Source organism: Brassica napus, chromosome C8, assembly GCF_020379485.1.
Source record: "Brassica napus cultivar Da-Ae chromosome C8, Da-Ae, whole genome shotgun sequence".
Lineage (NCBI taxonomy): Eukaryota > Viridiplantae > Streptophyta > Magnoliopsida > Brassicales > Brassicaceae > Brassica > Brassica napus.
Window position 1 is genome coordinate 24,473,557 of NC_063451.1, and position 13,723 is coordinate 24,487,279.

Consider the following 13,723-nt stretch of genomic DNA (forward strand, 5'->3'; position numbering starts at 1 on the left):
CACAAGGCCCGGCATCCTACACGCAGTTGGAGTTGTGAGTCGATACATGGAGCATCCAACAACAACTCATTTCAAGGCAGCCAAGAGGATCCTACGCTATATCAAAGGTACAATCAACTTTGGCTTGTATTACTCTATTTCTGGCGATTACAAGCTTGTTGGATATAGCGATAGCGATTGGGGTGGAGATGTAGATGACCGGAAAAGCACAAGTGGCTTCGTGTTTTTCATTGGAGAAACCGCTTTCACATGGATGTCAAAGAAGCAACCAATTGTCACTCTTTCTACTTGTGAAGCGGAGTATGTGGCAGCTACTTCATGTGTTTGCCATGCTATTTGGTTACGAAACTTGCTAAAGGAGTTGAACCTATCACAAGAGGAGCCAACGAAGATCTGTGTGGATAACAAGTCGGCAATAGCATTGGCGAAGAATCCAGTCTTCCATGATCGGAGTAAGCACATCGATACTCGTTATCACTACATTAGAGAATGTGTTACCAAGATGGATGTGCAGTTAGAGTATGTGAAGACAAATGATCAAGTAGCTGATATCTTCACCAAGCCACTCAAGCGAGAAGACTTTATCAAGATGAGGAGCTTACTCGGAGTAACCAAATCAAGTTTAAGAGGGGGTGTTGAAAATTAAACTTGATTTGGGTCATATTATTGGGCTAACAACTCACTAATCATGTTTAGCCCAACCCAAATTCTAGAAAGTGTCTAGAAAAACTCCACCTCCAGAAGATAAAAAAATCTAGATATTTTGGTAGAATTATCTAGATGATTAGGATAAGATTATCTAGATATTTTAGTAGAATTCTCTAGATTTAAGATAAAAATATGTACCTTGGAGGCTATAAATACCTCCGTTCTCTTCTCATTTTGTATCACCAAAAAATAATCAAGTTTGTAACAAACTTTCAAGTAATAAAAATTCATCTTCTAAGTTATAAAATCTTTCTTCTTCACAAACTTATTTCTCTTCAAACAATTAAACACTTTCTCCATCTTTATAAAGTTTTTCATTCCAACAATGACTTTCCGAAAACTTCTTTATTTTCATATTAAACGTTTAAACAAATCAAACGTTTAAAAAATTACTTACCCTTTTTCTAATCTCAGCTCTCGTGGCATCTCTAAACCAGAAAAAAATCAATTTCCTTGCAACTGTGAGGTTGTTTCATAATAAAATGGAGGAAATTATAGGGTGACAATTGCATTGACAGATCGAGCGATCCTTATTGTTTACAATTAGATATAACTTAGACAAACAACATTTAAAAAGAGAGAGCATTTTCGGTTTTGCCGGTTTGGTTTAGGCTTGGTTCCTGAATCATTTGCATTGCTTGCTGCCAAAAAAAAAAAATCAATGCTTATAAATATCAGTGTCACTTGTTTGAGAAAGTTATAAGTACAGAGAAATATGATGAATATTCTTACTTGTAAGCAAGACAATGTGTAATGTACATCACTTATTGTTATCTGGTGGTGTACAACCATTCTGATCCTGAAACCACATTCCAAAGTCAATATTTATATATCTAAAACATATAACTGTTGTAAATTAAACTTGATTTGGGTCATATTATTAGGCTAACAACTCACTAACGATGTTTAGCCCAACCCAAATTCTAGAAAGTGTCTAGAAAAATCTCTATAAGATAAAAAAAATCTAGATATTTTGGTAGAATTATTTACATAATTAGGATAAGATTATCAAGATATTTTAGTAGAATTTTATAGATTTAAGATTAAAATATATAAGATATTTTGTACTTTTGAGGCTATAAATACCTCCACTCTCTTCTCATTTTGTATCACCAAGAAATAATCAAATTTGTAACAAACTTTCAAGTAATAATAAATCTTCTTCTAAGTTATAAAATATTTCTTCTTCACAAAACGTCTTTCTCTTCAAACAGTTAAACACTTTCTCCATCTTTATAAAGTTTTTCATTCCAACAAAGTGGTATCAGAGCTATAAGTTCCTTTTGAAGATGGCAAACAATGGTGTTCCCTTCCAAGTTCCATTGCTCACTAAGAGCAACTATGACAATTGGAGTATTAGGATGATGGCTATTTTAGGAGCACATGATGTGTGGGAAATAGTCGAGAAAGGCTTCAATGAACCGGAGAATGATGGTGGTCTATCTCAAACACAAAAGGATGGTTTGAGAGATTCAAGGAAGGGAGACAAGAAGGCTCTCTTTCTAATCTATCAAGGATTAGATGAAGATACATTTGAGAAGGTTGCTGGTGCAAGGACGTCCAAAGAAGCATGGGAGAAGCTTCAGACATCTTACAAAGGAGCGGAATAAGTTAAGAAGGTACGTCTTCAAATTCTAAGTGGAAAATTTGAAGCGTTACAAATGAAGGAAGGAGAACTCATCTCAGATTACTTCTCAAGAGTCTTGACGGTTACTAATAACCTAAAGAGAAATGGTGAGAAGTTAGATTATGTGAGAATCATGGAGAAAGTTCTTAGATCATTGAATTCAAAATTCGAACACATTGTTACCGTGATTGAAGAGACAAAAAACTTGGAGACTATGACAATGGAGCAACTTCTTGGATCACTACAAGCTTATGAAGAAAAGAAGAAGAAGAAAGAAGATATTGTGGAGTAAGTTCTCAAGATGAGAATTGATCACAAGGAATAAAAGCATGTTCGTGGAGCTCGATGAATCGGTGAAAACCAATGTAGCTTTGGGAGATGAATCGAAGATGGAGGTGAAAGGTAAAGGAAATATTCTCATCCGCTTGAAGAATGGAGATCATCAATTCATTTCCAATGTTTACTACATTCCAAGTATGAAGACCAACATCTTGAGCCTATGACAACTTTTAGAGAAAGGTTATGACATTCGACTAAAAGATAATAGCCTTTCTTTAAGAGACAGTGCAAATAATCTCATCACAAAGGTGCCAATGTCAAGCAATAGAATGTTTGTCCTAAACATTCAAAATGACATTGAACGATGTCTCAAGATGTGCCACAAGGAGGAATCTTGGCTTTGGCATCTTCGATTTGGGCATATCAACTTTGGAAGCTTAGAGCTACTTTCCAAGAAAGAAATGGTGAAAGGATTACCTTGCATAAATCATTCAAATCAAGTGTGTGAAGGTTGCTTACTTGGAAATCAATTCAAGATGAGTTTTCCAAAGGAGTCGGAGACAAGAGCAAGAAAGCCACTAAAACTCATACATACAGATGTATGTGGTCCTATCAAACCAAGTTCACTTGGTAAGAGTAACTATTTCCTTCTCTTTATCGATGACTTTTCAAGAAAAACATGGGTTTACTTTTTGAAACAAAAATCAGAAGTGTTTGAAAATTTTAAAAAATTCAAAGCCCATGTTGAGAAGGAAAGTTATCTTAAGATCAAGTCCATGAGATCGGATCGAGGAGGAGAATTTATGTCCAAAGAGTTTCTGAAATATTGTGAAGATAATGGCATCCGGAGACAGTTAACAGTGCCAAGAACCCCTCAACAAAATGGAGTAGCTGAAAGAAAGAATAGGACAATACTTGAGATGACAAGAAGCATGCTCAAGAGTAAGAAGCTACCAAATGAGTTTTGGGCGGAAGCAGTTGCTTGTGCGGTTTATATATCAAACCGCTCCAACAAAAAGTATTTTAGGAAAGACACCACAAGAAGCTTGGAGCGAAAGGAAGCCCGGTGTGTCGCACTTAAAAGTCTTTGAAAGCATTGCTTACGCTCATGTTCCAGACGAAAAGCAGAGCAAACTAGATGATAAAAGTGAGAAGTACATCTTCATTGGGTATGACGCTAACTCCAAAGGCTACAAGCTCTACAATCCTGAAACAAAGAAAACAATCATTATTAGGAATGTCATCTTTGATGAAGAAGGAGAATGGGATTGGAAATCAAATAATGAAGACTACAACTTCTTTCCATCCTTTGAAGAAGACAATGTGGAGCAACCGAGAGAAGAGCCAGCTACACCACCAACTTCACCACCAACAAGTTCTCAAGGAGATGAAAGCTCAAGTGAAAGGACTCCACGTTTTAGAAGTCTACAAGACATCTACGAGGTAACCGAAAATCAAGACAATATTACTCTATTTTGTCTATTTGCGGATTGCGAGCCTATGAACTTTGAAGAAGCCCAAGAAAAGAAGTCATAGAGAAGTGCAATGGATGAGGAAATCAAGTCGATTCAAAATAATGATACATGGGAGTTAGCTTCACTTCCAAATGGACACAAGGCAATTGGTGTGAAGTGGGTGTACAAGGCAAAGAAGAACTCTAAAGGAGAAGTTGAAAGGTACAAGGCAAGATTGGTGGCAAAAGACTATAGTCAAAGAGCCGAGATCGACTATGATGAGGTATTTGCTCCAGTTGCTCGCTTAGAAACGGTTAGACTAATCATTTCATTGGCAGCCCAAAAGAGTTGGAGGATACATCAAATGGATGTAAAATCAGCCTTCTTAAATGGAGACCTTAAGGAAGAAGTCTACATTGAGCAACCACAAGGCTATATAGTCAAAGGAGAAGAAGACAAAGTCTTAAGGCTAAAGAAGGCGCTTTATGGATTAAAACAAGCACCAAGAGCATGGAACACTCGGATTGATAAGTACTTCAAGGAGAAAGGATTCATCAAGTGTCCATATGAGCATGCACTTTATATCAAAACTCAAAATAATGATCTATTGATTGCATGTTTATATGTTGATGACTTGATTTTCACTGGCAACAATCCGATTATGTTTGAAGATTTCAAGATGGAGATGACAAAGAAGTTCGAGATGACCGACATTGGATTGGTGTCATACTACCTTGGCATTGAAGTAAAGCAAGAAGAAAATGGAATCTTCATTACTCAAGAAGGTTATGCTAAAGAGGTTCTTAAGAAGTTCAAGATGGATGACTCAAATCCAGTTTGCACGCCAATGGAATGTGGAGTCAAGTTATCAAAAGAAGAAGAAGGAGAGAGTGTGGATCCAACACTCTTTAAGAGTTTGGTTGGAAGCTTACGATATCTAACGTGCACAAGGCCCGGCATCCTACACGCAGTTGGAGTTGTGAGTCGATACATGGAGCATCCAACAACAACTCATTTCAAGGCAGCCAAGAGGATCCTACGCTATATCAAAGGTACAATCAACTTTGGCTTGTATTACTCTATTTCTGGCGATTACAAGCTTGTTGGATATAGCGATAGCGATTGGGGTGGAGATGTAGATGACCGGAAAAGCACAAGTGGCTTCGTGTTTTTCATTGGAGAAACCGCTTTCACATGGATGTCAAAGAAGCAACCAATTGTCACTCTTTCTACTTGTGAAGCGGAGTATGTGGCAGCTACTTCATGTGTTTGCCATGCTATTTGGTTACGAAACTTGCTAAAGGAGTTGAACCTATCACAAGAGGAGCCAACGAAGATCTGTGTGGATAACAAGTCGGCAATAGCATTGGCGAAGAATCCAGTCTTCCATGATCGGAGTAAGCACATCGATACTCGTTATCACTACATTAGAGAATGTGTTACCAAGATGGATGTGCAGTTAGAGTATGTGAAGACAAATGATCAAGTAGCTGATATCTTCACCAAGCCACTCAAGCGAGAAGACTTTATCAAGATGAGGAGCTTACTCGGAGTAACCAAATCAAGTTTAAGAGGGGGTGTTGAAAATTAAACTTGATTTGGGTCATATTATTGGGCTAACAACTCACTAATCATGTTTAGCCCAACCCAAATTCTAGAAAGTGTCTAGAAAAACTCCACCTCCAGAAGATAAAAAAATCTAGATATTTTGGTAGAATTATCTAGATGATTAGGATAAGATTATCTAGATATTTTAGTAGAATTCTCTAGATTTAAGATAAAAATATGTACCTTGGAGGCTATAAATACCTCCGTTCTCTTCTCATTTTGTATCACCAAAAAATAATCAAGTTTGTAACAAACTTTCAAGTAATAAAAATTCATCTTCTAAGTTATAAAATCTTTCTTCTTCACAAACTTATTTCTCTTCAAACAATTAAACACTTTCTCCATCTTTATAAAGTTTTTCATTCCAACAATGACTTTCCGAAAACTTCTTTATTTGCATATTAAACGTTTAAACAAATCAAACGTTTAAAAAATTACTTACCCTTTTTCTAATCTCAGCTCTCGTGGCATCTCTAAACCAGAAAAAATCAATTTCCTTGCAACTGTGAGGGTGTTTCATAATAAAATGGAGGAAATTATAGGGTGACAATTGCATTGACAGATCGAGCGATCCTTATTGTTTACAATTAGATATAACTTAGACAAACAACATTTAAAAAGAGAGAGCATTTTCGGTTTTGCCGGTTTGGTTTAGGCTTGGTTCCTGAATCATTTGCATTGCTTGCTGCCAAAAAAAAAAAATCAATGCTTATAAATATCAGTGTCACTTGTTTGAGAAAGTTATAAGTACAGAGAAATATGATGAATATTCTTACTTGTAAGCAAGACAATGTGTAATGTACATCACTTATTGTTATCTGGTGGTGTACAACCATTCTTATCCTGAAACCACATTCCAAAGTCAATATTTATATATCTAAAACATATAACTTTCCAAAAACTTCTTTATTTGCATATTAAACGTTTAAACAGATCAAATTCTGTCCATGTGAGACATACCCAGATGAGTTTCCTGGGAGGACGAGAATGCCACACTCCGTTAGACTCTTGCGCAGTTTCTCAGCAGTAAGTCTTGATCCATCCTCCATATCCATGAATATCTGAATTTTGAGACAAATAATTAATATAATTATTGATAACACAACAAGAGTGTTGACAATGCGCACCGCACCATGTTAGTCTCCACGGCTGCAGCGTTTATTCTAATCCCTTTCATTTGATTCAACCCTTCTGCAAATATTTACGTTATTATCTGTTATATATTTCTTGTTGTGGTGAATTCTAATAGTGAATACGGTCAATGAGTGGTACGTACGTACCAGCTAACAACTTTGCCTTCTTGTGGTCAAATTGTAGCTTTGGGAGGTTCTCTTGGAGTGCGACCAAAGCGGCTGCACACAGAACACCTATTTGTCTCATTCCTCCACCTAATGTTTTCCTCAACGTTTTCGCCTTTTCTATGAAAGTATGTGAGCCAACGATTACAGTTCCCACCGGAGCTCCAAGACCTTTAGAGAGACACACCTGAAACATAGTATGTACATGTGTGAGCTAATGTCTCAGTTATCTTTTATCTAAACTTTTTTTTCAGATGTTAGAAAGAGAGAAGACGGTACCGAAACAGAGTCAGCAGCCTCTACAAGCCTATGGACTGGAACTCCAAGTGCCTACAGAAAAAAAATTGTTTCATAACATTGTAGTCTATGGTTTATAAAAAGTAGCAAATCTCATAAATAGCAATTTTTAAGTTTTATCACAAAATAGCATTCAAAAAGAAAATTTTCCAAAATTACGTTTATTAATCGATAAAATCACTAAAACCATACATCCTATTTAACCATAACTCCACCTACTAAATACTAAGCCTTAAACTTTAATCATTAAACCCAAACCTATAGAAAAAAACAAAAACTATATTTAAAATTTTAATGATATTTTAGTGAATTTTTTATTTGTATTAATTTTTTGATCAAAAATTTAATTTAGTGCTATCTAAAGATATTTCTCTTACATATAATAATTGCGTTTATATGTCACAATCCTAGTTCAAACGTGTTATACTGTGGATTGTTATAAAAAAAGAGATAAATTTAACCAAAAAAAAAAAGAGATAAATTAAGTAGATGACTGATATTACAATGGAAGCATTAAAGAGGCGAGCTCCATCGATATGAAGCTTCAGTCCATGTCTCTTCGCAATCTTTCCAACACTATCTGTGTATTCAGCGCTCAAACATCTCCCACCAGAGCTGCATCAAAACCTCATAAGAGACTACTAGCTAATATAGCATGCAAGTATGATTTACGTGTGCATGCGACACTTACTTGGCGTGTGTGTTCTCCAAGCAAATCAACATTGTAGATGGATAAAACGTGCTTCCTTTAGGGTCTCTAATAGCTGCTTCTATAGCCCCCAACTCCATCGTCCCGTCTTCTTCATTCTTGACTGTCTTGGGATGCACGCCTCCTATTGTTGATATCCCTCCATTCTCGTAAACATGGATGTGGGAGTTGTCTCCAAGAATCACCTCGCTGCCTCTCACTTCGCAGTGAACCATAACGCATATTAGATTCCCCATTGTGCCGGATGGCACGAAGAGAGCTGCCTCTTTACCCATCATCTTAGCCATCTCCTCTTCAAGATGTCGAGCTGTTGGGTCGTAGCCAAGGATGTCATCGTCCACTTCTGCACTAGCCATTGCTTCGCGCATAGCATCAGTGGGTCTTGTCACGGTGTCTGATCGTAGATCCACACTTCTTGTCACCATCTTAAAAGCCCTAACGTGTTATATAAGGCAAAGATTTAGAAAAGGATGAACAAAAGCATTAATAACTAAAAAAACATTAATAACTTTTAGAAAAAATCAATCCTTATCAAATTTAAAACCCTAACCTGTTATATAAGGTAAAGACTTCCTAATTGTTTATGATTTTTCTTAATAATATGTTTCAACAGTTTTGACTGTCATGATCAGAAGGAAAAACCTTGACATTTCACTTTCCAGTAATTGAACGTTTGAACTGGTCTTTGGGGACAGACCAATAAATCTCCTATTAAAATGTAAAATGTCCGTACGAATCTCACTAAGGCCACCATTAACCCTTCCTCGGCTCTTAAGAGGTGGACCCCACCATTTTCTTAAAACCAGGTTCTTCTCCTCTTCTGCAAGAGGCGACTTTAATTGGGTTTTTGTACTGTTCGTGGACCCCACTGATACGTGGCGGTCCGTGATTGGTTCGTTTTTAATTTTTTTAAAATCAGACAAAAAAAACCTAAGAACCCTAACGTTAATCATGCTCCAATTGCTGCTTTTAAATATGAGAGATTAGGATGAGAAGAATATTAAAATGTCCCCTTCCTTCTTAACATCATTAGAAGGAAAAGTCTTAGAATATCTTAGTATAATAAAATATTAGTCAGAACGTTAAGAAGGAATGTATAAAAAATATAGAAAACGAGTACTACTAGTAGTAGTAATAAAAGTATTTAGAATAATTATTGTGTTGAGCATGATGATCATGCAGCTTGAGATTTGAATCATATAGAACCGGAGGAGTACCTGTGTAAATGAAGAAGGATGTTCTTGTTTCTGATTCCAACTTGAGCTTGATTACATAAGCTTGTTGCGGCCTAACACCAAAATAACACATCACAATAATTAAAACATTTTCTTTAAAAAAGCATCCGGAAGCTAAGACCACGATTAACGCCAGAACCGGAAATGGTTTTTTTTTTTTTTGTCTGAATAAAAAAAAAATTAAAAACCAACCAATCGCGGGCCGCCACGTGTCAGTGGGATCCGCGAACAGTTGAAAAACCCAGTTAACAGAGTTTTTTATTCTGGATTTTCTAGCACCGGTTTTTCCCTCCCTGTGGGCCCCTTCCCCCTTAAAAACCCACTAAAACCCCCCTGTAATCCTGCCCTAAGGAAAGTTCCAGGTTTGCATGTTAAGAAAAAGGATAATATACAAACACAGAATCTGTTAGGCCAAAGCTATCATTTAGCTGCCAGGAAACCTTTAGAATTTAGGAACGTTTGGCACTGGAACTCAGGGCCGTGCCTGACATATATAAGGTTAAAAGCAACTAATTTTTTTTGGCCCTATAAATTTATTTTATAAAAAATTAATGTAATAATATACAGGATCGGGGCTTCGAACTCAGCACCTTGACAAAATTAGCGACCAAGCTTACCATCAGAACTAACTGAACTTTATTGAAAATGACCCCTAAATTAATTTTAAGCTATCCGGCCCTCAAGCTAATGCTTGATCAGCCTTTATTCAGGCCCGGCCCTGCTGGAACTTAAAAGAAAACGACGAAGTTGGGTACCATATGGGAAGCACAAGTACATGTGTTTCCAAGGCAAAATGCTATTCACGAGATAGTTGTTGTCTTCTTATTATCCTCGACCGTAACGATGAACCAAAGTTTTATATTGTTCACTTTCAATTGATCTAAATTGTAAGGTCTTTTATTATATTTGTCAAAACTTATACTAGTTTTTTCATAATGACTATATCAATGATCTGTCATACCATAAGTTGGATAACTATTTCTCACCACGTATTTACGAAAGAAGACAAGTATGATGCAGAAAAAGACAAAACATGATTTTGTAATGACAATACACACATATGTAAATTTTATTCTGTTTCCTGTATAAATTTCCTTTATATTGGTACAGTCTCAAATATTCATAATATGCTATATATATATTACGAATTTAAGGAGAAACAATGATCTATGATGGAACGGATATCAAATATACATGGAGACATGCTATAACTAAAGCACCAATTAATTAAGGTGTATCATCTACAAATCTTCCTACCATTAGTTCTAAAACACCTAGATTTGTTTATTCATTTTTAGAAGGAAGAAGAAGATGGAAAAATGGAACGTACCACTTGATTAGTAAGAAAGACTTAAGTAGAGAAGATGTCTCTCACCCACTAGTCGTCAATACTTTTTCAAAGTCTCTAAACTTAGTGTGGAGCAGCTGTGACTCCATACCTTCATGCATGTCTCTCCTATTTATAGAAATGTGACTGTGATATAAATTGAGTCAGGTCCCACGTTTCACTTCTACTCTCATGGATCATGGCGTCTCCGTCTCTATCGGATTTTTCCAGATTTTATTCTTTTTTATTTTTCATTTTTCTTCTCTACAATAAACTAAAATTATACAATCGTTATAAGCGTGACACCAAATTTTGAGACTTTGCTATATGTTTATTTCATTCATATGGGACTTTCTTCTTCTTTCTTTCTTTCTTTCTTTCTTTCTTTCTTTCTTCAATAATTGTGAAAGCATACGCTATACGTATATACAATTGTTTTGTAGTGGCCCTACACCAAATAGTTAAGAAAAAATCTGAGTGGAAATTGAACTTTCGATGACGATCGAACTCAGTTTACCCGCCAGACACTTTTACTGGTCGAACCAATAAGACATATTTCATAAATCATAACGAAAACTTTCCAGCAACGAGAGCGATCTGTAATGATAATAAGTTTGTATATTTCATTTTTGGAGTGGTGACGCTGCAGTAAACGTTCAACGAACTTTAGAATATGAAATATGAGATTATGCATGGATTGGTGAAACATTAACTCTTCAAATGTTGCATGAAAGTTTTCGATACGTACTTTTTCTTTTAAAATTGTTTTAGCTTGCAATAAAACATCTCACTCAGCCAGGTAACTTTTAATTATTAAAATATATATGGTTGATGAGGCCATGAGGGTTGACGAAGTTTCTTATTAGAATTTTTCTCCCACCAATTAATAGTTTGGAGTTTAAAACAAGAACGTTTATGTAACCCGTTTTAAAATGGCATTATACTAATGTGAACTCAATAACATGTTATCAGTTGACCCTCCAAAAAATAATTACAACATGCTATTATCGTATAACTTACACGGCATGTGTTTCCTTAACACGCTATTTTTTCTAATAGATTATAGATCAAATCATTCTCAACAAATGATTTGTAATTTTGAACAAATTATGTGTATACTATATGCTACATAATTTATTTAGGAAACGTTTAAATTATACTAAATATAATATAACTAAAATATAGCCAATCTATTACAAAGGCAAAAAGAAAACTAAATTAAGCAAACATAAAGCTTAATTTGGAGTACCAAGATTAATTGCGAATACATTATTTATTTTTGAAACACATCTCTCCCAAGAAAAGAACATCTCAATGGACAATGGTTGACATCTAACGGCCACATGGCATAGAGCATCAAAACTGATGAAGCCGTCGCTATAAGTTCCTGCAACAAGGTATCAACGTTAGCACTCTTGATTTATTTCTTATTACAATATCAAAAGCCTAGTTTACAGTTACTACTGTTGGAACTATTAGGGGGACCAGAGCCTTCTATCTATGTTAACTGTGTTGGTTTGGAGATTATTGCAAAATTCAATGTAGGAGTTCTCATTTTATGGCTAAACTTGTGCATCTGATTTTCATTCAAGTAAGAGTACATATACTGAAATACCTATTACAAGTCAGTCATCTACAACCTAACAAAACTAGTGCTGTTTGTTGACGTTTAAGCCAACACTTGCCTGATGATCTAAAAGACTAAAACCCAATTTTTACAGGGAAGGTTTTGAGTGAAGAGAGATGTGGGCGTAGGCAAGAACATTAACCTGGTTGTAAAGAGCAATGGCTATAGAGCTTCCCATGTACTCGATCACATTTAAGATCCCGGTATAGGCCTGAAAAGCATGATTCACAAAGAGTTTAACATAGAATATAATCAAGTAAAAGATCTATGAGTTATCTAATAACTAAATCTAACAAATATGATAATCCAAAAGTATAAAACTTTGACACTGTGAGCTGTATTGATATCACATAAGCAGCTTTCTTTGAATTAAAGTAAAACAAATACCAGCTAGTGCCAACACAAAACAAATTCTTTAAAACAGCAGAGTGTTTAAAAAAGCAGAGTGTTGATATATTGACATACCAAAGATGCAAAAAGAATAGAGCCAAAAACTAATGAAAGAGACAGAAGAAGCCTCTTTCCCATTCTCAGTCCCCGTCCATTTTCTGCCCCTTCCTCCTGCAGCCAGTCTCAACATCAATGTTAGTCAACACTGCCACCAGGTGCATTGACACTAAACATAAGGCATCAAATTTTATCAAAACTCACGTTAATGTTGGAGATGAAAGTGCTTCAAAGGATTTTAATTTCTCAAAAATTCTGTACATAAATACAAAAGACATGAACTGCAGTGGTTTGTATTCAACGCTACGTTGGATGGCAATCCATGCACTCTGCAAAAAAAAAAAGAGAGAAACAGAAACAGAGAGAGATTCATATATGACTGAGATATTAACATTTCAAATGTCATATATGCATAGATATGGAGAAACAAGAAACTTTTACAGCATGAATACACAAAATCCACATTCCTAAAAAGTTTCAACATTATTCTTCTGAAGTACTTACAAACACAGTTGCTATTACTAGGTTAATCAACATATCATTTCTGGAAGACTTGGAATACCTGTAACAAGATGAGTCAACAAATCATGATTATAATATGCTTTTAAACGATGAACATAAAAAAATTTGAGTGGACAGTGGACTCATAAGGAATCTTTTACCTTGGACCCCATGGTATTATAGGCTGCTTATCAGCATATTTAATGTCCTTGGAAACCTGAATTATGAGAAATTCATCCAGGTTTAAGAAAGGAAGTCCATAAAGTCCAAAGATGAACAACTTGGACAATTTGAACAAATACAATTACAATTATGAAATAAATAAGTAAAAATTGAGCAAATATATAAATATTAAAAGCACAAAAATCATATAAAATTGGACAACTTGAGATGAAAACCAATAATTACATAACAAACTAAATCAAATACAAGAACATTCATAGAGTGAAACGATGAATAATTGAATATTCCTTTATATAAGCACAATCAACTATCTAAAATAGTCATGCAAATCATTTTTTTGGTTTACATAGACTGCACAACAAATTCACAATTTCAAAATTAAAATAATTACTTATTTATGATAAAGCACCAAACAAAAAGTAT

General features: G+C 35.3%; 1 protein-coding gene across 5 annotated transcripts; it reads right to left on the reverse strand.

Annotated features, from left to right (window-relative positions):
• Positions 1-1,200: 1,200 nt before the first annotated feature.
• Positions 1,201-13,397, reverse strand: LOC106383126 (low-specificity L-threonine aldolase 1-like). 5 transcript variants are annotated; one of them, XM_048766255.1, is made up of 15 exons: positions 13,279-13,397; positions 13,121-13,178; positions 12,821-12,945; positions 12,635-12,730; positions 12,312-12,380; positions 10,546-11,929; positions 9,198-9,268; positions 7,963-8,415; positions 7,775-7,886; positions 7,254-7,304; positions 6,957-7,161; positions 6,809-6,867; positions 6,637-6,737; positions 1,441-1,507; positions 1,201-1,349 (listed from the first exon to the last, which is right to left on the reverse strand). In XM_048766255.1, exons 8-15 carry the CDS (start codon positions 8,403-8,405, stop codon positions 1,278-1,280), a joined length of 1,110 nt encoding a protein of 369 aa, XP_048622212.1. In that variant the 5' UTR covers positions 8,406-8,415; positions 9,198-9,268; positions 10,546-11,929; positions 12,312-12,380; positions 12,635-12,730; positions 12,821-12,945; positions 13,121-13,178; positions 13,279-13,397; the 3' UTR covers positions 1,201-1,277. The 5 variants fall into 5 exon arrangements, with proteins under 5 accessions (XP_048622212.1, XP_048622215.1, XP_048622213.1 ...); XM_048766254.1 differs by lacking the exons at positions 1,201-1,349; positions 1,441-1,507 and adding exons at positions 6,213-6,361; positions 6,453-6,519; XM_048766258.1 differs by lacking the exon at positions 9,198-9,268.
• Between the last annotated feature and the right edge of the window lie 326 nt (positions 13,398-13,723).

Coding starts and splice junctions, on each gene's coding strand:
- LOC106383126 (XM_048766258.1), bottom strand. CDS start 8,405: ATGGTGACAAGAAGTGTGGATCTACGATCAGACACCGTGACAAGACCC. Junction 7,887..7,962: donor TTGGAGAACACACACGCCAA/GTAAGTGTCGCA, acceptor GTTTTGATGCAG/CTCTGGTGGGAGATGTTTGA. Junction 7,305..7,774: donor GCCTCTTTAATGCTTCCATT/GTAATATCAGTC, acceptor TTTTTTCTGTAG/GCACTTGGAGTTCCAGTCCA.